The sequence below is a fragment of the Propithecus coquereli genome, unplaced genomic scaffold (assembly GCF_000956105.1).
Source record: "Propithecus coquereli isolate 6110/MARCELLA unplaced genomic scaffold, Pcoq_1.0 Scaffold126, whole genome shotgun sequence".
In the NCBI taxonomy this organism is placed as follows: Eukaryota; Metazoa; Chordata; class Mammalia; order Primates; family Indriidae; genus Propithecus; species Propithecus coquereli.
This window is the reverse complement of record NW_012136747.1, coordinates 3,986,225-4,008,872: the sequence shown is the minus strand read 5'-3', so window position 1 is coordinate 4,008,872 and position 22,648 is coordinate 3,986,225. Positions and strand designations below refer to the sequence as shown.

Genomic DNA, 22,648 nt, shown 5'->3' with positions numbered 1-22,648 from the left:
GGGTGTTGGGGACCCTGCCCCTTCCCTCCTGCTCCAGCAGCCTCAGCACTTAGCTTTCAGCTCATGGCTCGACACGGCTGCTGAACACCGGACACCACGTCCGTATTACGGCCGACAGCGAGAGAAAGGGGTGAGGAGGGAATGCCTTCTCCCCGGCGGCGGGGTTTCTGGAAGAATGCCATTTCAGCCTGGCATTTCTAAGACCCAGAGAAAGCCCACCAGGCCCCTGGAAGGCCCACGGACTCCGCCGTGCTGCTGCCGGGGGTGGCACACAGGGCAGAGGAGAGATGCTGGCAGCTCTGCCCGGAGAGTGACTGCGGCCATCCACGGGACAGCCCAGCCGGGCCCTCCAGCTGCCCCCTCGTTTCCACGTCCTGGGGGGGTGGTCTCCGCCTCCTCCCAGCCAGAGCCCTGGGGAACTGAGGCCACAGGGGATTGGGGGGAGAAGGAAGGGTTCTACAGTCAGGATTGGGCAGGCAGGGTAGGAGTTTCCAGCTGAGACCCTCCTGTCTGCACCGCCCACCACCACCACGGGCGGACTCCACTTCTGCAAGGGCAGGGCTGGGAATCCCAGGCTGAATTGAAATCAAATTGCTCCAAAAGCTCCTGGTAGTGACAGGCACATGGCAGGAGTTCAAGAAAGCGAGTGAGTGAATGAATGAATCAGTCAATGATGGGGAGCCCATATGTTATCCAGTCTAACCTCAGCCACGTTGTCACCCAGCTTCCCTTTACACACTTCCAGTGACAGGGAGCTCACTACTTCCACGGGCAAAATGGCTTTAGTGCAAAATAGCTTTAGTGAGTATCCTCCTGAATCAGACTCCCTGTCAGCCCCAGTCCATGCTGCATTTGTAGGTGGGACCCAGAACACACTCAGCGTCTATGGGCTGGTCCTCAGCTCTTCATGAGCAAGAGAAAGCAGAGAACCCCAGAGCCTGGCAGCTGCAAGTCTCATCTTCCATGTTTCAGATGAGGTTCTGGCCAGAGTGGGGCGTGACTTGCCCAAGGCCACGCACCTGGGCAAGGGCTGAGCCAAGACCAGACCCCAGACCCAACTTTCAGCTGTTTCCCTCTAAATCCCACAGCCTCTCCTCCAGCCTTCCCCACACGGGGCACCCCCTCCCCACAGCCAGCACCCCCAATCCTGAGGATCCACTTCCCATGTGGAGACCCTCAGCCTGCAGAAACCCAAGTCTTGTCACTGCCGGGGCAGCTCAGGTCTGGGGTCTGGGGACCATGTTTCGAGGGCTGCTGCAGGACCAAGACCCACGGAGTGGGCTGTGTGCCTCTTCCTCCCGCCAGACAGAGGCCTCCCTCAGAGCTTCGGGCCTGCGGGCATGTGCACGCGTGTGTGAGCGTGTGTGCGCGCACGCGTGTGTGTGATCGCGCCTGAGCCTCCCGGAGTGAGAGGAACACAGAGCAAGCTGTCGGAGCATCCTGCCAAGGCAGAACGGTTCATCGTCACGCGCAATGCCAACACACAGACCTCCGGCGGATTCATCTGGTTTTGTTTTGTGGTTATCTTTTTTTACAACTTTAAATACGGAATATAAATAAATTTTACATTTAAAAAATAAAAGGAAAGCCCCCAAAAATATAATCACCGACTTTACAAACTGAAGGAAGCAGAGTTTGGAGGAGGGGAGGGGGTAGGTGCAGTGGGAGGTGGGAAGGGAAGAGAGAGCTCAGACCCCACACCTGGGGGCCCTGGGGACCCTTTCCCTTCTCTCCCCCACTCCCAGCCATGAGCTGGTTTCCTGGGAGGAGCCTCCAGAGGTGGAAAGGATCTAGGACAGGAAAGTGTGCAAGCGGGGAGGGGGCGGGGCGAGTGGGGCTGCCCCTCCCTTGGAGACATTCTCCTGGGTTTCCCACACCTGCCTGGGAGGGGCACTGCTGGAGCAGGGGACTCTGGGAAATGAAGGCCCCATGGACAAGAGCGTTGCCTCCCTGCCCACCACAGACTCACTCCTCTCTGACCACTCCCACCCACAGGCTGGGGCAGGGGCACAGACTGTTCACGGGGAGCCTGTCTGTGAATTAGGAAAAGGATCCCTTTCCGCAGACATTTCACCTACATCTGCCAGAAACTGTCATAATAAATATACAAATCAGCCACATCTATGGTGTGAACAGTGCTCCCTGCATACAGTGCCCTTGTGCAGTGCACACCCTGTACAACCTTACATGGCAGTCTTGGCTGGGTTGGAATACGATGGGCAGGTCCCCCGCTGCCCTGGCCCCTGATCTTCTGTCCTAAGAAGTGACTGGGGTCATTTGGGGCCTCAGTAAGAGGTCTAAGAGCTCCTTGGTAGAGCAGATTGAAGGGCCAGGACAAGAAGACACAAGGTAGAGGTAGAGAGATGAGAGGAAACAGAGGAGGAAATGAATCAAGGTAGAGCAGAGGGAGCAGGGAGGTGGCAGGAGGCAGGAGGCAGGGGATGCCCAGGGCGCCATCTATGCCCACCCCAAGAGCAAACTTCATCTCTAACCCATCTGAGAGGGCACTCGGCCACCTGGCACTCTGGCCACACCCGCCCAGAGGAGTCCACATTGTCAAAGATTTCATACACACAAAATGGAAAGAAGCTGCTGTGAGCAGAGGTGACCAGGGAGAAAGTGACGGGGGTCTGGGCACTGTGGGAGGGGTTTTCTCCAGTCTGTGCTCCAGTCTGTGGTCTTAGCCACGGCGTCCGAGGTACCCTGGCCTGCCTGGAGGTGCTCCCCCTCGGAGCTGGCCCGGGCTCCAGGGACCAGGCAGGCCATGCCAAGAAGTCCTCAGGGCCACGTGCAGGGCTCCTCGGGCCGGTCCAGAGCGCTCAGGTGTGGCCCAGGCCAGGCCTAGGGGAAGGGACCCCTTTCCCCAAACAGTGACCCCATCAGTCTCTCTTGCACTCGTATCCCAGACTCTTGGCGTCAAGGGAGGAAGACGGCAATGGAGTTCGGTCCTTTTCCTTCTCGAGCTGCTGGGCAAGACGCCGGGGGCCGCTGGGGGGAGACCCGCAGGTGGAGGGGTGACAGACACGTGGCGGGGTAGGGGAAGCACCATTGGCCGTCCGAATCAGCATCGAGACAGACGGACGAGGGGACAATATTATCACTCCAAGGACCCCATGGGGGCAATACAGCAAATACCATATTAAATAACCCTGCAGGCCAAGCAGAGGGACATGGGGTCAGAGACAGCCTAGGGGGTCCATCCCACGCACATATGCCCCCCACGCCGAGGGCAGGGAGCTGGGGGTCGACCAGCCGGCCCTGATGTCCAGCAGTGCTCAGGGCTGGGCAGTTGAGGCGGGTGGGCAGGAAGTGAGATTTCAACCTCCCGTTCTCTTAGGGCATGCTGGGACGCAGCGGGGCTGGGGGCTCCAAAGCCCGCCACCCCACCTATCTGGTGCAAGAACTCAGCTGAGAATCCAGCAGAGGCTGGATGTTGTGTGGGAACATGTCTCTCCCCCAGTCCCTTCTACAGGCCAGGGAGAAGGAAACACAGGGTTCTGGGCCTCAGTTTCCCCACCGGGCCCTCACCTGCCCACACTCTTCTGCCGATGCCCCTAGGCTCCAAGGGTCTCCTTCAGTGCCATCTTGTCATGCGTGTGCTTGAATTTCCGGTGCTTTCCCTTGGGGGGTCGGCGGACTCGCACTGTTCGAATGGTCACCCGCGTTTGGGGTGTCTTGGCTGCTCAAGAAGAAAAAGAAAGGTCTCATCAGCACGTGGATGGCCACTGGGGGGGGGTCTGTCTCTCTAGACCAAGGCCTGCCACAGACCTCTCCAGATCTTCTGGGGCCGCACCTCCTGGGCTTCAGTCCCAACTCCACTGCTCACCACCTGTATGTGCCCCGGGGACAATGACTGAAACTCCCCGTGCCTCAGTTTCTCCATCTGTGAAATGGGGGTATTGAGACTGCCCACCTCACAGGCCTGGTGGGAGGAATAAATGACAATATGCTGGCAAATATCTTTGCACAGTACCTGACACAGTTGGTGGGTAGATTAAATACAGCTTCAAATTCTTTGTCATCACCTGTGGACAAGTAGAGTTCATTTCCCTGGCCCTTGAATCTGACCTGGACTCGGATCTGGTTAACCAACAGGAGGAGGCAGAAGTGATGCTGTTCCGGGCATAGTCTCAAGAAGGCCCGATAGCTCTCACCTTCGCGCTTTGGGGAGCCCTGGCTGCCACATAGGAAGTCTGGCCGCCCTACTAGAGAAGCCACATGGAGAGCCCAGGGGGGACTGGTGCTCCCTGGGCTACAGGCAGGTGTCCCAGTCGAGCCTCCAGATGACTGCAGCCCCAGCCACCGTCTGACTGCAACTGCAGAGACCAACAGAACCACCCGGCTGAGCCCAGTCAACCCAAAGACCGGGAGAGATAACATGGTTGTTGCTTTAAGCCACTGAGCTCAGAGTAAGAAGTAATCAGCAAACAGCAGCTGCTATGATTTCCTTGGCTGGGCCTCCTACTGATGCTTCCTCCCAACCTCTCGGCCCTTCCAGTCATGTGGTGGGGAGGCCACTGGGCTTTGGCCCAGAACCACACTCCCTGCCATGGAGCTGAGCCTTTTGGTCACTTGTGCCTGTCACCTACCTGTCCCTCACCACTCCGAAAACTGGTATGGGGGGTGGCAGGGCACAGCTCAGACCACCTGGCTTTAAATCTGGGCTCTCCAAACTTTGTGTTCTTTGGGGTAAGTCACTTAAATGCCCCATGCCTCCGTTTTTGCACCTTTAAAACAGATGACAGCAGCCCTGGACTCCTAGGGACAGGCGATAATACAAGGAAATAGCCGGAAACCCTCAGCTGGCCCTTACCATGCACCTGTGCTGTTCTAAGCTCGTTTGCCCTCACAGCAGGTACCATTACCCACATTTTGCAGATGAGGAAACTAAGACGGAGAGGCTGGGATCTGAACTCAGGGGCCGGCCTCTAGAGTCCACACTGCCAACCACTTGGTGTGAATGACAGGTGCCTGTGAGCCTCGGTCAGGGTGAGCCCTTGCGCGCCTCTCCCTCCTGGGCTCCAGGTGGACACGTGGCAGCGACCGCCGTGTGTGCTTAGTGCGAGGCCGGCCTGTTCTCGGGAGCGTGTTGAGCTCTCCCCAGCCCGCGAGGCTCCTGAGGGCTGACGCCTGACCCCCCGCCGCAGCGACGCAAGCTCCCATGAGTTATCCCACCTCTGCCAACGGCAGATTTTCCAGCACTTCGGGGACTTGGGTGGGCCTCAGATCCCCCACAGACAAGACACCAGAGGGCCACGAAAGGGCCCAGGGAGTTTCCACCCCCAGAGCCCAAGCCATCAACAGGATGCTGGGCTGGGCCAAGTCTAAGCAAGTGCACAGCCACGACCCAGCTTGCGAGTGACAGAGCAGAGATTCGGCCCGGGAGGTCTGACACCAGCCACCACATCACAGGTGCCACACCGCCAAGCCTCAGCTCGGCCCCCGGACAGCTGCCGGAAGTACTGGAACACGCGGCTGAGACACTGCAACCAACATGGCAGAACCTCATGTCATCCGCACATCGCTGGTTTAATGCGCCTTCCAAGAAACTGGTTTGGAAAATCACATGAAACAAATACGTGAACTAACCGCGCTTTAGACATAAAGAAGAATATAATTCCTCCTTAATAGACAAATCGTTCTCCATGTTAACTCTGTAAATAATTTACAACATGTCAGCTTGAAGCTGTCAAATGATCAGCCTTCCCAGGGCATCCAGCGACTCAGCTTAGCTCTGGGAACAAGACAACAAAGAGGCCAAGAAGCAAGAAATGAGGACGAAAAGATTGTCCTGTCCCTAACAATAGAAAGTTACTAAAAACCACAACTGTCGCTTATGAGATTTGTTTTTGACGCTCACCTAATCGTATTCACTTGATGATTTGATCCTTAACTGCAAACGTTCAAGGGAGAAAAGGCTGTGAGACACAGCCAAGAGAACCCAGAACTAGATGTTACAAGACCTGGGCTCTGGGATAGGCTTTGCTGCTGTGCAACTTTTGTTAACTCCTTAACCTCTCTGTGCTCCAGTAGCCTAATTTATAACACTGAAAGACCAACTTGCAAGGTCATCTTTCTGGTCCATTCTAATGCTATTTAAAAATCCTTTAAAAAAATGACAAGGCAGATGAGAGAGCTGTCGGGGTGAGGGAAGAGCCAAGAACAAAACAAACCCCGAGGACACCTGGATTCCAGCCACACCTCTGCCTGGGACTGACTCTGTGACTTGGGGCAAGACCTCAGCGCCTCTGGGCCTCAGGCACCTATGCTGTAAAATGAGGGAGAGACGTGTGGACCAGACCATTCTTTGGGTCTCTTTCAACTCAAGTCTAACTATGCCCAAGACTGTGAATTTATGAAATCTAAGGACAGCAATGGAACCCTCATGCCACTCATTATCTGGTTGATGCTTGAATCGCACCTGTCACATCCCAACTACATAGTTGCCCAGCCTTTACTTGCACACCTCCAGTAACATGGAGTTCACTACCTCACAAGACGGCCAACTACATCTTGGACCCCTGACTGATCACTAGCTTTTCTGTATGTGGAGCTAAAATCTCTTAGCGGCTTTTCCCCATTGGTCCTAGTTTACCCCTCAAGGACACAAGAAATTAGTTTGATTTCTCATCTCCAGGATAAATTATCAGACATCTGAAGACAATGTACACGGTGTCTTTGCTTGTTCAGACCTGATACCTCCCACCATTCCAAGCACTCGTTCAACAAAGTAGGGGGGTCTGGTATCAATACTGAAGTTGGCCTCCTCCGGGTGGGGTGGCCAGGGCAGACTTCTAGGAGGAGACGATTTCTGAGCTGAGACTCAAATGAAGAGGAGCTAGGCTTGTGAAGAGCTGGGAAAAGCACCTTTCAGACAAAGAGTAGAATGTGCAAAGGCCCTGAGGCAGAAACTTATTTGGCCACTGAAAGAGGCCAGTCCAGCTGGGGTGGAATGCGTGAAGGGGAGTGGCTGGCAGCAAGACCAAAGGGCCAGCCCAAGGGCTGCCTCCTCATGTAGGGCCTCCCAGGCCAGAGGGGAATCTGGATTGTTCTCAGTGAGATGGAAATTTAACCAGCGGTATGCCTGATCCAATCTACACTTTTTTTTTTTTTTCGAGACAGGGTCTCACTCTGCCACCCAGGCTACAGTGCAGTGGCATCATCATAGCTCACTGCAACCTCAAATTCCTGGGCTCAAGCCATCCTCCCGCCTCAGCCTCCCAAGTATCCAGGACTACAGGCGCATGCCATCACGCCCAGCTAATTTTTCTATTTTTTGTAAAGACTAGGTTTCCCTCTTACTCAGGCTGGTCTAGAACTCCTGGCCTCAAATAATCCTCCTGCTTCAGCCTCCCAGAGTGCTGGGATCATAGGCATGAGCCACCACTCCGGCCACGATCTCCATTTTTAAGACCCACCCCTGACCCCAGCTGCTACAGGGGAGGGGCTGTGGGCTGAGTGGTGGGCGGTGGGGCACACCTGAGGAAGGCGGTTACCTTGCTGCTCCTGGGAAGCCCCCGGGCTCCGAGTCACAGGCCGTGCAGCCATCACTGTCTCGCACTTGCATGCCAGGTGGTCCTCCAGTGTCACCGTGGCCTTCTTAAAGATTGGCTTCTTCCGCACAATCTCGATCTTTCTCACCTGGAGGACAGAACCGCTGAAACACCTCTGTAGAGCCCATACAGGCAGGAGGCGGGGACCACAAACACTGGCTCTTCCCATCCGATGTCCCTGCCTGGATCTTTCCTCGAAAGCCCAGAGAGCGGCCTGCGGGCAAACGCTTTGGCCCAAACAATAGCAGGACCTTGCCCTCTGCCCTTCTCGTAGCTTTTCCATCAAAACAAGCCCTCCCGACCTGCAGCCCCCCTCCGTGCCCCCAGAGAGAGAGAAAGGCAGAAAGGCATTTCCGGGTTGAGCTGGGGCCTGTGGTATCTTCATTCCCGGAGCGCCAGCCAAGGTCAGGGGCTGCAGCAGAGGCGGGAGAGGGCTGTCTGGAAGGAAGTGGGGGGAGGCTTTATCTAGGAGGGAGGTGGGAAGGGGGAGGTCAGCTGTCAGGTGTCCATCCACAGAGCTGGAAGCGATGGGGACAGGAGATACCATGACAGTGGGCAGTGGGGTGGGGAGCCCGGGCCAGGGATGGGAGGCGGGCAGGAGGAGCGGCCACGGTGGGACAGCAGGCGAGGGGCGTGCGGCCGCGCAGGCGGAGCGCTCAGCAAGGGGGTGCTCAGCCCACTGCCCAGCACACGGGCCCTCGGCCACGCTGGCCCAAGGCGTGCAGGAACCTTTCCGCACGGATCAGAAGACAGCAGAGGCTTCTCTGCCCTGCCCTGCCCAGAGCGTGACTGGCAGCTCCGTGGGACAGCCTCTACTCTGCGATTCTCCGTGACCTGAGTGTCCTAGCCCCAGTCCCTCCAGAAAGGAGGGAAAGTGAGCATTCCACTGTTGGCGCGGGGGCCGCCTGTCTCCTGGCGGCCCCTCCACATGCTCCTTGTTAAAGACACGCTTGTCAAAGGGGGACGAACAGGTGTCGGAGATGCAGCGGTGCCTACCTGAGCCTTTCTCGAGAGGTCTCTGAACAGGGGAGGCCTTTGGGGGAGCCTGAGCCGCTGCCCAGGACATTCTGAGTGTCAAATACATGTCTGTAGACATGTCTCTTCAAGCGACATTTCGGGACTTTCATCCCCATAAAGGAGGCGATGTCTATTACTTAATGTTCCACACCTAGCCCTGTCTGTGGCTTTGGCTGCAGTGGCCTGGGCCACCTCAGAGGACTCGTGGTCAGCCTCAGCGTGCCTGACGATAGAGAGCTTCCCGAGAGTGACCCTCTCTGGACAGAGCCCCGCAACATGCCAGGAATGCCTTTTGACCCCCCAAGGAAGCCCGGTCAGGCCCAAGTCCCAGAAGGGTGGCCGGCGCCCACCGTCAGGACCCGCCCGGGGTGGCCGGGGCCCGCGCACCTGGACAGGCCGCAGCTGCACCTGGGTGGCGCGGCACTGCACGTTGCGGTTGTTGCAGCAGCCGGAGCAGCGCTGCACCTCCACGCAGGGCGGCCACACCAGGAAGTTGGCGTTGGTGCGGTCTACGAGGCGCCGGGAGATCTCGAACACCTCAGTGCGGGTCTTGCACTCGGCGATCATGGCTGGCTCAGCGACGGTCAGGGAACCTGGAGTGGGAGGGAGCCTCCGTCAGGAGCGTGGCCGGCCCAGAGCCCCCACCTGGCAGAGAGCTCAGCGGGTGCTCTTTCTCCCTTCCTTTACCCCAGGCTTCAGGCTTCCAGTCCTGGCTGCCATCAGCCATGGGACTCGGGCAGGTGGCTGAGCTGCTCTAAACCTCAGTTTCCCCATCTTCAAAATGGGGATGATAAGATCTACACCCCAGAACCACTGTCAGGATCAAGGGAGATCATTCGGAGTGTGGCATGTGGTAAATGCTCAATAAGTGTCCTCTTCCTCCTGCGGGCACACAGCCACTCTGTCATTCTTTACAGTTTCACACAGTTACGGGTTTGCCTGACACGCGGCCCTTACGCATGTACTGTGTTTGCTCGCAACCACTCTTGCATGGCTGTCTTATGTGGTAATCTATTCTTGCACTGTTGCTGCTTTGACAGCCTCAGTTTCCTCATCTGTGAAATGGAATAATAACGGTGCCGGTGCCTCACCTGTGGCTCTGAGGGGTCACATGAGTAAAGCCGGGCCTACAAGTGCTGGGGCTGTTGTCGTTCTTCAAACCCAGAGACACTGAGGCTCCCAGAGCTAAATTAACCCACCCAAATGCACACATGGAGGAGTGGAACCTAGGTCACCTGACTCTTCTTGTAGGTTCCCCCTGGCGCTGTCTACAGTGTTTTGGGGACTGCACGTGGGCAAGAGAAGAGAAGGGCTTGGGTGGGCACTGGTCTCACCTGGGAAGTCTCCTCTGGGCCCTAGTGGTCCGGAGTCTCCCGGTGTGTGCAAGGGAGCAGGAGGCAGTCCCGACTCCGCCATGTCTACTCTCCTGCCCCTCAGCCACAGCGGAGACACGCAGTCCACCAGGGACGGCACTGGGCTCAAGTGGCAGGGGCTGGCTGGGATCCTGGCCATGCCATTTCCTAGCTGTGTGACCTCCCCTACTTCTTTACCCTCTCTGGGCCCCAGTTTCCCATTCTGTGAAATGGGGTTAATAGTATCTTTCTCCAGGGTTGAAGTAAGGAACTGTTTCAAAGCACTACATTTAGAAAACAGTGTAGGGGCGAGGGGGTGTGATGACTCAAGTCCTCAACATCGGGTATTTCAGGATGGTTATACTCTCTTAGGTCAACTCAGTCCTACGTGCGGGGGGAAGGGAGTTTTAAGATGACCCTCGGAGCCCTTGGGCTGGCTGCCTGTCCCAGTTCTCCCTCCCTGGCTCCCACCCTTTGAGGGGCCACCGGTGCAACCCCCAGTCTTACCCAGGCTCCTTCTCCCACGGGCCAAGCTCTCTGGCTCGCCTCCGGAATGGGACCGGGTCATGTTCAGGTCCAACTCGGCCCCATCTTCATCTGCGGGAGAAGACACAGTCAGACACCCCGTGGACACTGCCGGCCAGCCCCACCGGCGGGGGCTCCGTGCAGGCAGGAGGCTCGCCTCCCCCCACGCCAGAGAACAGTGCCCCCTGCCAGCCCTGGGACCCCAAGATCCTGGATCCCGGCTCTGAGGAGGGGTCCTTCAGGCATACCCCAGGGCAGTGACAGGGCTGGGGTGGGAGACCCTGGCTGCACCCCGCTCCCCTGGCTCTTAAGCCACATTTTTGGCCAGAACCCATGTCAGTGGAGTTAAAAATAACCCTTCCCCTTTGCTACTGTAAGCGAACCCTCCTCGGCCTCCAGGGCGGGGCAAGGACCCAGAGCACTAAAGGCCAGTTTCCAGCGCCCCTCCACCCAGCGTTCCCATAGGAAGTGCTGAATGGAGAAATTCCCAGAATCCCCAGGGGGACCGGCATGCCCTGGACAGCCGGCTGGAGCCCGACAATGGCCTGCTGGGCGGAGCGGGGCTGGGCAGGGACGAGGGGGATGGGGTGGGGCGCCCTCCGCACGTGCCCCTCCAGGGCCTGGGCCTCCTCCCCTCCCTCTAATCGTTTCGATCTCCCTCCCCGCTAAGCCATTACCCCACGTCTGCCCCAAGCTGTCCGTTTACTCCCCAGGCCACAGATCACAGCTCCCTTCTCGAGCCTGGACAGCTCTCGTCTCAGTGCCACCAGCACCCCTCGGAGACATCGGCCCTCTCTAGAGCCGGTGGCAGAGGCTGGTCGCTGGGAAGCGAGGGCTGGGGGGTGGACTTTGAGTCAGATGCCGAATCATGGACAGACCTTCTCTCTGTCATGGGTGAGGCACCAGCAAGTGCACCGAGGGGTGTTGGGGACAAGCTCCCGCCACCTCCTCCCCGCACCTCACGGCTCATACTCTCGCCCTAACCCACGGGCCATTCCAAGACAAAGGCTCCTGCTGGCCACGGCCCATCCGTCCAGGGTCCTGCGAGGAGCCTGGTGACTGGTCCGTTTCCGTCCAGCCTGACAGCTCCCACGTCAGCGTGTCTGTCTGTCCCTCTCGCTCCCTTCCTTTCTCCCTGCCATCTCTGGAATGTCCCTGGTCGGGCGGAGATGGGGAAAAGATGTGCTTTGTGGAAAGGTTAAGTCGATTAGGAAAAAATAGCCACATGGTTGCCTCGGAACAGGCCTGCTATTGAAAGCCTCATCTCCAAGATCCCGACCCCCACCAGGGGTGTGGAGGGGCCGGCTGAGGGTGGGGGCGAAGCGCCCTGGAAAGAAACGGCAGAAAGGCTAAATTTGGAAGTTGCCCCATTGTGTGGCCAGGGCCAGCGGTCGGGCATGGGGTGGGGGTAGTGGGAGACGTCGTCGGGTGGGGGCCCTGGTGAACAATAGGTGGGCGCAGCTGGGCCCCCTCCTGCCTGCCTCGCCACCCCCCAGCATAGGCAGGATTGAAAGGGCCCGGGAATGCTTTTGAGAGGGCGCCAGGGGCCCAACGGGGAGAGGAAACAAAGGCAGGAAATGCTGTTCCCCCGTAGATAGCGTCTGGGCAAGGATTACAAAGTGACAAAGAGACAGAACCCCAGAGGGAAGGGGACCTGGGGGTGCAGGGGGGCTGCTGACGAGGGCCCCAGGGAACAGGCCAGAGGTTAGAATAGAATGGAATTTGCTCTGAAGACAGCATTTATAAATACATTCCCAGTCCAGCCCGCCAGCCCCGCCACGTGTATGCCACCGAGCACGTGCCCATTTGCTGAGCGTGCTCTTGGGCACGGGCATGGCTGCCCGCTGGTCGGGACCAGGTGTCCCGGGGAGACCTCGTAGACTAGGCCCTTGGCCAGAGGGGCGGGGAGATGGCTCCTTCGGCCCCACCCTCCCTGGCTGGGTCCACACCTGGATACATCCATACACACATGGATGCCCCGGGCACCTTCTCCCTGCCCGCCCTCCTCCCACACCCCACCCTAGGCAGGAGCCACACACGGGCACTTCTCCCGTCACACCCTGCGACCCAGGTACCAACCCGTCTGCCTACTCAGCCCTGCCCTGCGCGGGTGTGGCCGGGCCTCGCTGGGCTGCCAGGGCCTCTAGTTCTCTGGGTGTCAGGGAAGAGGGGGTGCCTCCTGCCCTGCTCCTCCTGACTCCCCTTAGGGCTCAGCAGAGGGCCAGAGCACTGGACAAGGATTCAATTTACCTACGGAGTCTCCGTGCAGCAGGCGCTGGAGGTCATCGAAGGAGCGGATAGAGTGGTCACTCAGCATCTCATAGAGCTCCTCGGGAATGGGGTCCCCCTGCCAGGCAGACACCGCATGAGAAGCTGGGAGTGGGGCTTCCCGGCCACCAATCGCCCCACCACACACCTTCTCCTGCCAAAAGTTTGCACAGGGCCCCGCGGTCACAGGCAAATGACAGCCAGGCTGAGGACAGGCAGGACCCAGGCCCGACAACCAGGGCCACAAAGGCCTTCGAGCCTGAACCCGCCTCGGTCTCTGAGACCCAACAGAGCCCCCACGGCCCACCCCCAGCGGGAATCCCAGCCTGCTTCTCGGCGGACGTGCTTGTCTGCGTCTGTCTCCCGAGCACACTGCAGGTACCGGGAAGGCTCCAAAGATCTGATTCCTCTCTGCTTCTCCCTCCAGACCTGGCAGCTAACGACAGCAGCATTAGACAGGTGATCTAATCCCCACTTCACAGATGAGAAAACAGAGGCTCAAATAGGGGACATCCTTTGCCCGAAGTCCTAAGGCAATTATCAGCAGGAGCTGCGTTGAAACCCAAGCTTTCGTGACGCAGAGCCTGTACGCCCAGGCTCCTGGGGGCGAGAGGTGCTTAATCAATGCTTGCAGAGGGGTAAGGTCTCAGGAGGTCACACGTTCCAGCAGTGTCTACACAGTCTCCCACTTGAAAGGGGAGAAAAGGAAACCCTCACACACAGCCGGGAAACCTGAAAGCTTACCCCTGCCCCGTGCCCAACCAAGCCCTATTTTTAGAGCCCCTCTGGCCTGTTACCAAACACGCTCGAAACTTGACAAGTGCTTTAACAGGCCTCCCTCGGAGCCAGGCTTCCTCCAGGGAAACCGCAGGTCCCACAATGACACAAGAGCAGCCCGACAGGAAAGTCACTGCCACGTCCCCCCCAGTCCCGGGAGCCCCAAGGGGCTGATGCCAGGGATCCTGAGAAAGAGGTGAGTGCAGATGGGAGACCGAGAAGCACAATCCAGACCACCAGCCACCAGGGGGCCAAAGAAGACTCGTAGAATGTCGCTGCGTGTCCAAAGGCTCGGACCCGCCTCACACATGTGCACACGCACACACGTGTACACGCACACGGGTGCAGACACAGGCACGCAGGGCTGTGGGGTCTCAGGAGAGAGCCCTGGAGAGGGTGTAAGTAGGCTCAGCTCACTACTGTGGGTTAAACCAGTCCGTGCCTCAGTTTTCCTGGATTAAAAAGGGAGGAATCCTCCAGGCACTGAGGTTCTGAGAAGCTTAGCAGAGGCTACCCTCGGGGAGGGACGCCGCTCTCTCACTGCTGACGCAGGGAGGAGAGGTCATCGCAGCCCATGGCCGTCGACAGGGGCTCTCCCCACAAGCTCTGTTTCCTGGGCACTTATCATGGCGTGTGGGAACGACTCCTCCAGGGGCGCAGTCCTGTCCAGCTCTGGCCACCCACGTCCACCTGGAGCTAGAAGGCACAGGGTCGGGGTGGGTGTGACCACTTTTAACGCTACATAATTCCTTGAAAGCCCTGCCTTGGTTTCTTTGTTTGAACATGGAGCTTATAACCCCGCCTGGTGTCTTGGAGCGGTTGGGAGACTTGGCTGAGAACTGGAGTCTTCCCTTCAGTGCCTATGGCTGCACAGCTGGGCAGCCAGCGGCCGCGTGTGCGAGATGGGGGGGCCCGGTCCCCCTCGCTTTCCTCCCCCATCTCCTCCAGGTTCTGCCTCCTCCCACCCCAGAAGAGAGACCGCGCCTTCGGTGTTCTGCAAATGTTGACAAAGTACCCAACCCACAGAACCAAGGCTGGCGGCTGGTCTCCAGCGAACACCAGGCAAGGCGCCTCCCTGGAGAGTTCTGTCAAACCCAGAACTGGCAGTCCGGAGGGCTGGATCCCATGCTGGTCACTGCCCCTCTGTGGTCCTGCTCTGATCACATCTGATGTGATTCTAACTCTGCCAGAGGGCGTCAGAAGGAGCAGAGGAAAGCCAAAGCCGGGGCGCCCAGCCAGGCCCTCCTCGCTTACTCACAGAAGGGGCACAAAAGTGTTCGCGGAGTAAAGATTCAATTAGCCCCCCAGGGGAGGGGCGCAAAGGCCTAGTACCAAATGGCACTTAGTGCTTGTGCCAAGACCTGTTTGCCCGTTGGAGAGCTGGTTGCAGCTGCCGGCTGTGGCAGAGGAGGCAGACCCCCCGAACAGGTCTATTGGACCCCCGGACCCAGGCCCACGACGCAAAGGAGATGACGTCTTACGGAAGCAAACTCAGACCCTCTGAGGCTGAGTGGGGAAGAGCCAAGGATAGAGACTGGGGAAGTGCGAGGGGCACATAGTAGGTGCTCAATAAATACTGGTAACATGTGCGAAGGTGGCTGCCCTTTTCCCTGGGGTTCTTCTCTCCAGCGTGATTCTTTTTTTTTGAGACAGAGTCTCACTGTGTTGCCCGGGCTAGAGTGCCGTGGCATCAGCCTAGCTCACAGCAACCTCAAACTCCTGGGCTCAAGCGATCCTCCTGCCTCAGCCTCCTGAGTAGCTGGGACTACAGGCATGCGCCACCATGCCCGGCTAATTTTTTCTATATATTTTTAGTTGTCCAATTAATTTGTTTCTATTTTTAGTAGAGACGGGGTCTTGCTCTTGCTCAGGTTGGTTTCGAACTCCTGAGCTCAAACAATCCACCCGCCTCGGCCTCCCAGAGAGCTAGGATTACAGGCGTGAGCCACCGCGCCCGGCCCTCCACTGTGATTCTTGCCCCTCCTCCACCAGGAGGGCCACCTGGAATATTCTTCTGCCACCCCCAAGCTCTTCACCTCCTGAAGAGCCCATTTTATTCCAAGCAGAGAGGCCATTCCTTCACAGGTTTCTGGGAATTTGGCCACTAAATGTCTAGAACTCACTATAAGCCCCTGGACTTGATAATAATACCACAAGTAACATTTCTTAAGTGCTGACTGTGAGCCAAGCACTGAGCAAAATGCTGGCTGGCCCAAACTCCCGACCTAAGAGGCTAGCACTGTTCTTAGCCCCATCTTCCACAGGAGAAAATTGAGCCTTAAAAACATTACATGAGCAGCTACAGGTCTAGACGACCAGTAAGTGGCAGAGCTGGGTCCTGCCCACGCTCCAGAACGCCCACCACAGAGCTTCCCAGCCTCCTTCCCCTCGGCTCAGGGGCTCAGCATCATTTGAGGTCCATGCTAGCTCATCACCCCTGCGGCAGGTCATATACATCAGTGGTCAGTGGTTCTCAACCATCTTGGGCCCCTAGGGAACACTGGTGATGTCTGAAGACATTTTTGGTGGTCACAACTGGGGCGTGCTGCTGGCATCTAGCAGTCGGTTGCTGGGGGTGCTGCTCAGCACCTAACCATACACAGGACAGCCCCACAGGAAAGCATCGCTGCCCCAAACTCAACGGTGCAGAGCCTGAGAACAAGGCTTCAGATGCCAAGGAAACCTGGATTCTTAGAGTGAGTATTTTAACCATCTAAAACCTTGGCTTCTGCATCTTTTAAATGGGGCTAAGGATACGTCACCTGGGCTTACTGGGATCGCATAATGGCACGTAGCAGAGCACCCAGCAAACCATGGGTACTTAACGAGCTGCTACTGTCATCATCATTAATTCTTTCAGTATGGCTGTCTTGCGGGCAGCAGCAAGTGGCACACATGCCCAGGGCCAGAGGCACAAGACACTTTTGAGGATGACAAGGAGTGGGTGGAGAGCTGCCCGCTCACGGGAAAGTGTGTGACTTCACATTATCCCCTGTGCTGGGCCACAGGAAATGGTACCCTACCTCCACACTGGCACCGCCTGGGGCCGTGTGGGCTGGCGGGTCCCTTCCGGCACCGGGGGTGGGTGAGAGGTGGGGACATTGAGCCTGGGGTCAGCTCCAGGATGCGATGCCCTGGGGGAGACTTGCAGGGCACCTGCTTGCAGTCAGAGGCTCCTCGTGGTGGGGGAGGGTGAGCCTGGTTGTCCTGGGCACAAGTTCTAGAGGGCTCCAGGTGGGCAGCTCCCCTCAGAGAGGGAAAAGGAAGCCCAGCACCCTGAAGAAGCTGCCCTGGATTGCAGGCCTAGGGTTCCTGGTAGGGCGAGGGCGTGGCGAGGAGGCAGCTGGGGCGAAGCCAGCCGTGGGAGCCAAGGCAAACAGCCTCCTCCCCACCCCACCCCCAGTGCCAGCTGCGGGAGCTAGGAAGGGCACGAGCCAGCGTGAGGCCAGGTGAATTATCTGCTCCCAACCAGGCTGGCAGATCAAAGGGGCTTGAACCCCACCCTGCTCCGGGGCCCCAGCACACACACACGCACAGATACACACTCCCCGGCCTGCCTGCCATTCCCGCTGGGGAGACACAGCTCTCAAGCAGGGCGTTGTCTGTGGCTGGCAAAGGAAGAGGCTGACAAGGCCTCCCCGCGCCGGCCTGCCTGAGCGTAGCAGGCCTGATTTAGATCAGATGCCAAAGCCAATCCCTTTGAAGAAGCCCTCTCTGGGCAAACCACAGAAGCCATTTAGAACCAGCTTTTCCCACCTAGCATTTCCCTATCTAATTGCTCCTGGGACCCTCAGATCAGCCTCCGCCTCCTTCACGTTAGCTCAGCACACCGGCCGCTCCCAACGCTTGCTAGGACAGAGAAAATGTGAGAGCAGAACGAGAGGCTCCGGTCCAGCCATCTACAATCCTGGCAGCCACTGAGATCGCTGCCCCCGCCACGTCCCCATCCCAGCTCGAGAGGCCGGGGAATTCTGCTGTTCTTTGAGAACTCTAAGCCAATCCGACCTTCTGATTTTTTTTAGATGGTAGAAACTGAGGCCCAGCTACAGATACACAGATCCTTCAAAGTCTAATTTTCCTTCTGTTCCTTCCCCTCTGTCCTGACTAACCCTGGCAGCCCAATTCCCAAGACAGGGAAGACAGAGACATGATGCTTGTCTCAAGTTGGGGGGTCTTGAAAGACTGAGGCCTGCTGGAGGGCAGCGTGGCCTTGAGGGGGGACTGCCCTCAGGCGAGGAGTCAATGAGGCCACTGCTTAGAAAGCACCTGGGGCCGTTCCCTCCCCGCACCAGCATTCACTACCCTCTGCACAAATATTTACCGATTGTCTACCCTGCTCCAGGCACTGTCCTAACAGTGGTGACCAGGACAAGAGCTCTCTAGCCGAGTTGACTCTCCGGGGGGCAAAGCAGATAATAAACAACTAAATAAACCAGAAGATGGAAAGAGTTGTGACAAGAGGGGCAGCTCCATGGGGGGAAGGGAAGACAAGGACTTTGAGACTTGACTTATGAGGCCATGGTAAACACCCCGCCACTCCGGCGGGATCAGTTCCCCCCACCCCGCACACACACACGCACACACACACACTCACACACACTCACACACTCACTCTTCCGGCTCTTGGACTGGAACCTCCAAATTCTGCTTGACCAGACCCTGCACACCAACAAGGCTCGCGGATTCCAGCAGTTGGTCTCCAGCCACCAAAGGCCATTAAGAGGAAGCTGGGTGGGGAATGGCCATGGGGCCCCCTCACTCCTTCCGGGCAGAAGGGTGCTGAGGCCAGAGGTATCACATGACAGCGGGAGTCATCTCCTGGACGCCAGTTCAGCTGGTGGAGATGGCACCTCAGAGGCCTCTCCACAGACCCTCAGAGCCCCCCACCCGGGCCCCCAGCTGCTGAGGCCTCCACCTAAGACACAATCCAGGCACGCCTGGGGACATGGCTAGCTCCAAGGCCACCTCCACCAGCAAGTCCTCCCTGAGTCTCCCCACACTGGCAATTAGGAGCTCGTTCCTGGACCGACCCCATGTGGACCTGGTTCCCATTTAGGCCGCCTCTCCCAGGGCCAGCCTGAGGCTCACTCAGGCCCATCAGGAAAACGCTTTCTAAACTGCAAAGCATCCCATGCAATCGTGGGCTCCTGCGGCCGCGTGTTCAAGGATGCTGCGACCAAAGCGAGGAGAAAGGCAGTCCTGTGTCACAGCCTCCACCCCAGATGCACAAGCCCCTGAGCTGTGGGAAAGGAGGAGGAGGGGCTGGGCTGAGCTGGAACGGTAAGGGAGGTGCCGCCTCTGCAGGGCCTGCTGACACCAGCAAAGAGAATAAAATAGTGGGGGTGGGCGCCCCCTCAGCGGACGCAAGGGCCCTCTAAAATCCCTCCAGTCTCGGGGTATTAGGGTTTATTTGAAGGGAGGACTGCTCTGGACATCCCAGCGCCGCCCAGAGTCACATCAACACCATTTGGGGCCGCATGGCCGAGAAAAAGCAACCGCAGAGGAGAAAGGTTTGAGGGCCGTCGGGCTGACCCGACAGGGCGAAAAAAAGAGTGGAGCTGTGGAGCCAGGACCGATGGGAGGTTCTCCCGCCCTCACAGGATCCCAGGAAGGAAATGGGGTCGCTGCAGAGGTGGTGAGGTGCCAGGGCCCACGGTGGGCCCACCTGTTGCGCGGGGGCGAGCAGCAGACGCCAGGCGCCCGAGGGCCATGCGTGCCTGTGTACGTGCGTGGGTGTGCGCGCACGTGAGCCCAGGCCCCGTGTGCAGGGGCCGTGCATGCGTTCGTGTGCGGTGCGCGCGCGTGTATCCCGCGTGTGCACGGGCGTGGCGGCGGCGGGCGCGCGACCCGGCCGCGGTAGTGCGTGCCCGTCGCTCTGCGCGCCCGCCCGCCCGCCGGAGCGCAGCATCGCCTCCGGCCAGGAGTGTGCATGCGTGGGGTGAGTGAGCGAGTCGGGGGGCCGGGCGGGGTGGGCTGCGGAGAGCAGCCGCGGGGCGCTGCCGTTCCCAGGACGCCCTGGCACCGGGCCCAGCCCCCAGGTCCCACGGCGAGGCGAGGCGGCAGCTGGGGCCGGCCGGCGCCCCCCTCCCCAACAGCTGGCTGCGGCCCCGGGGTCTGCGGGAGAGGCGGGGAGGGGGCGTCGGGAGGGGCCTGCAGGCCGTCAGGCCGAGCCCCGCGTCTTCCCTCCCGGGTGCTGGCCGCGGGGGGTGGCCGCGGAAGGGCGGGGCCCCAGAGCGGACGGCCTGCGGCCCTCGAGGAGCCCCGAGAACAAAAGGAGACGGCGACGGCGGCTCAGTGGTCAAAACAACCTGCGCTGGCGGCGGCCCAAGGCTCGGCCGCAGCCTCGGAGCCCTCCGCCTTAACCCCTTCGCCGCCACTGCCTCTTTCCTGTGCCTCGCAGGAGGCCGAACGGGCCGACCCTCCTCGGGAGCCGGCGAGGTGCCGGCTAGGTGCGGGCTCCCGGCCGCAGTCGAGCGGAGGTGGGACGGGACTCAGGCACGCCGCTCGCCCTGCGGTCCTCTGGTCCCCTCCACCTCGCGCCTCCTCCCTGCCCCGCCCCCTTTCCCACCTGGATTCCGGATAGACTTGCCAACTCACTGCTACGTGAGGCTGGGAGGGGTGGGGGGGACTGATCCGACCTGATCGCTCCCGCAGACGTTTCTATACACCACCTCCCTTGCAGCTAGGCTTTTGCAGGCGGCGCGTTCCGCACCCTGCATGCGGGGGAGAGAGGTGCTTCCTCTCGCAGGGCGAGGGCACAGGTATGGCGGGGCCTCAGGCACACACCGCCCCGGGGGCTGGATTCCTTAAGAGTCCCCAGTCCTCTGCCCAGCTGGAATGCCCGAAACCTACCAATGTCTGTCTGCCTGTCTCTCTCTCTTGCTCTCCCCACCGTTCCCCACCTCGCGCCCCAGACACAAGCTGCTCCTGGACCATGCTCCGGGGCAGGGGCTTGCCCTGCGCAGGCCCCCGGGAGCCCACCCCGACCTGGAGCGGGAGCGAGGGTGGGACCCGAACCCCGCCAAAGGTCGGCGTGGATACCACGGGTGCGGGAGTTCGCACCTCCTGGGCAAGCCGGTGCCTGGACAGAACCTGAGGCTAGGGGGCTCGGGAGTACGCGCTGTCTTTTGCAGCCTTGGCACCACCCCACTCCCTCTCCCCCGGCCGGGAAGGGGCTTATTCTTGGGCTCCTGAGGGTGGGGGGGCAGGGCCACACACCCCCTCCGCAGACGCTGAACGGCTTAGGGATCTAGGTTCGCCCACTGGAAAGAGAGCCACCGTTGCCCTCTTCCCTAGCACCTCCCGGACCTCGCGTCCCAGCCCTAGGTCACCCAGCGCCTGGCACCAGGCTCACGGGCTGCAAGGGTGCAGAGTTCACTGTCTGGAGAGGAGGGGGCGGTCAGAAGGTGGGGGTGAAGGTAATGAATGAAGAACCAGCCCCAGCCACCGTGGCAACTCACCTCGGCGCTGACCAGACGCAGGTAGCAGCAGAGAGACAGGAAGAGCGCCCAGCAGCGATTCATGCCGACTCCGGGCCCGGCCCCACGGGGCCCCGGACGTGTAGACCGAGTGCGCCGCCCCCGCGGCCAGGGTGGGAGGCTGGGGAGGGGGGTGGGCTCGGCTCCGGTCCGCAGCGATCAGGCGCTCAGGCCGCTGCAGCCGCGGCTCACCCGCATGGCCCCCGGGCGCCGCCGCCCCCGGCCCCGGCTCCGTCGCTGGGGGGCTGGGGAGGACCTGGGCGCGGGGACCAGGGTCCGAGGCCGCTACCTGGGCGGATCCCGAGCCCGAGTGAGCATCCACGGCCGGGGGGCTGCGTCGCGAACCAGCCGAGGCGTCTAGCCGTGTGGGGGCGCCCAGGGGACTCCAACCTCCAAGAGGAAAAGGAACACGGCAGTCGATGTTTCGTCTTCACTCGCCGGCTAAAGGCGTTTTCCTCTGCCCTCCGGCTTAGCTTTTTTGCAACATTTTCTGGAAAGGCCACCAAAATCGCAAAGCGCAGGGCTGGACACCTCAAGGCTCAAGTCTCCCCCAAAAAACTTTTTCCAAAGTTGACTTTGCAGCAGCGGCCCGAGCACCCGGGCAGGGAGAGGTGCAAACTCCCGCCCGGGCCGGTGGGGGGGCGGGAGCGTGTGCGCCCTGGCGCGGGGCCCGGGCGGCGGGCACGGCTGCTCGGCGCGCGCGGCGTACCCGCTGCGCGCTAGGCCGGGCCGGGCCGACAGGTGGAGGCGGCGCGAGTCCGTCGGTCCGTCTGCCGGCCGGCTCGCCGCTCCGGGCGTCCTCTGCGGGCTGCGAGCTGCGGCTGCTCCGGCTTTCTCTTTGCAACGAGGCTGGAGGGTGGGCTTTTTTTTTTTCCTTTTTGCGCGTGTGTATGTGTGTGTGCGCGCAAAATATCTCTATCTCGGGGATGAAAAATGGGCGCTGGCGGCCGAAGGGGAGCCCTGGGGGAGGTAGCGGGGGAGGCTGCGGGCAGGCGCGGGGAGGCAGGCCGCTCCCGGCTGCAGGAGGAGAAGTTGCCACCCTTTCAGCTGTTCCGGCCTTTATAAAGGAGAAGGGAGAGTGCGAGAGGTGGGTGGAGACAGCCTTTCCTCTTCTGGCCCGGAGTCAGCGCCGGGAGGGGGGGCAGGAGCTGGGGAGGGCCTAGGGCGAGGGTGGGGCGCTTAGGGGTCTCTGAGAGCCAGGCAGCCCCCTCTTTCCATGAATCTGGCCCCAGGAAAAGAACTAGAGGCGGCTGATCCAGCCGCCCCGCCCCTAATCCCTCAGCACAGTCACCGTGGGCAGATTAGGAGCCCATTGGGAGATGTCTCCAGGGCCAAGGCCAGGAGTCCAAGCCCCCCTCCAGGACCAGACACTTGCACCCTGGCGCAGGCATGGTGGGAAAGGACTCAGGCTCTGCAGCCTGATAGCTTGGATTCAGATTCTGCCCTGGCACTGAGTAGCTTGGGTCACCTTGGGCAAGTCACTTTCCTTCTGTGCTCCTCCATCTAGCCTCAAAGTGGGCGGAGGGTTGCTGTGAGGAGGAAATGCCAGAAAGGGCGAAAAAGCACCATGAGGCAGCACAGGAAACCCAGCAGCCAGTACCATTCAGCTGCGAGCTGGGTCCGCATCTCCTCCTCCTAGCTGGTTGCCTGGCACACAACAGGCACTGCCAGCGTTGGC

At 59.8% G+C, this 22,648-nt stretch overlaps 1 protein-coding gene across 1 annotated transcript; it reads right to left on the bottom strand.

Moving 5' to 3' along the window:
• Window positions 1-1,499: 1,499 nt before the first annotated feature.
• On the bottom strand, window positions 1,500-22,080 carry PDGFB (platelet-derived growth factor beta polypeptide). The gene is made up of 7 exons (XM_012638015.1): window positions 20,953-22,080; window positions 12,698-12,794; window positions 10,430-10,519; window positions 8,958-9,163; window positions 7,497-7,641; window positions 3,529-3,679; window positions 1,500-3,149 (listed from the first exon to the last, which is right to left on the bottom strand). The coding sequence occupies exons 1-6, from the start codon at window positions 21,013-21,015 to the stop codon at window positions 3,555-3,557; spliced, it is 726 nt and encodes a 241-aa protein (XP_012493469.1). The 5' UTR covers window positions 21,016-22,080; the 3' UTR covers window positions 1,500-3,149; window positions 3,529-3,554.
• Between the last annotated feature and the right edge of the window lie 568 nt (window positions 22,081-22,648).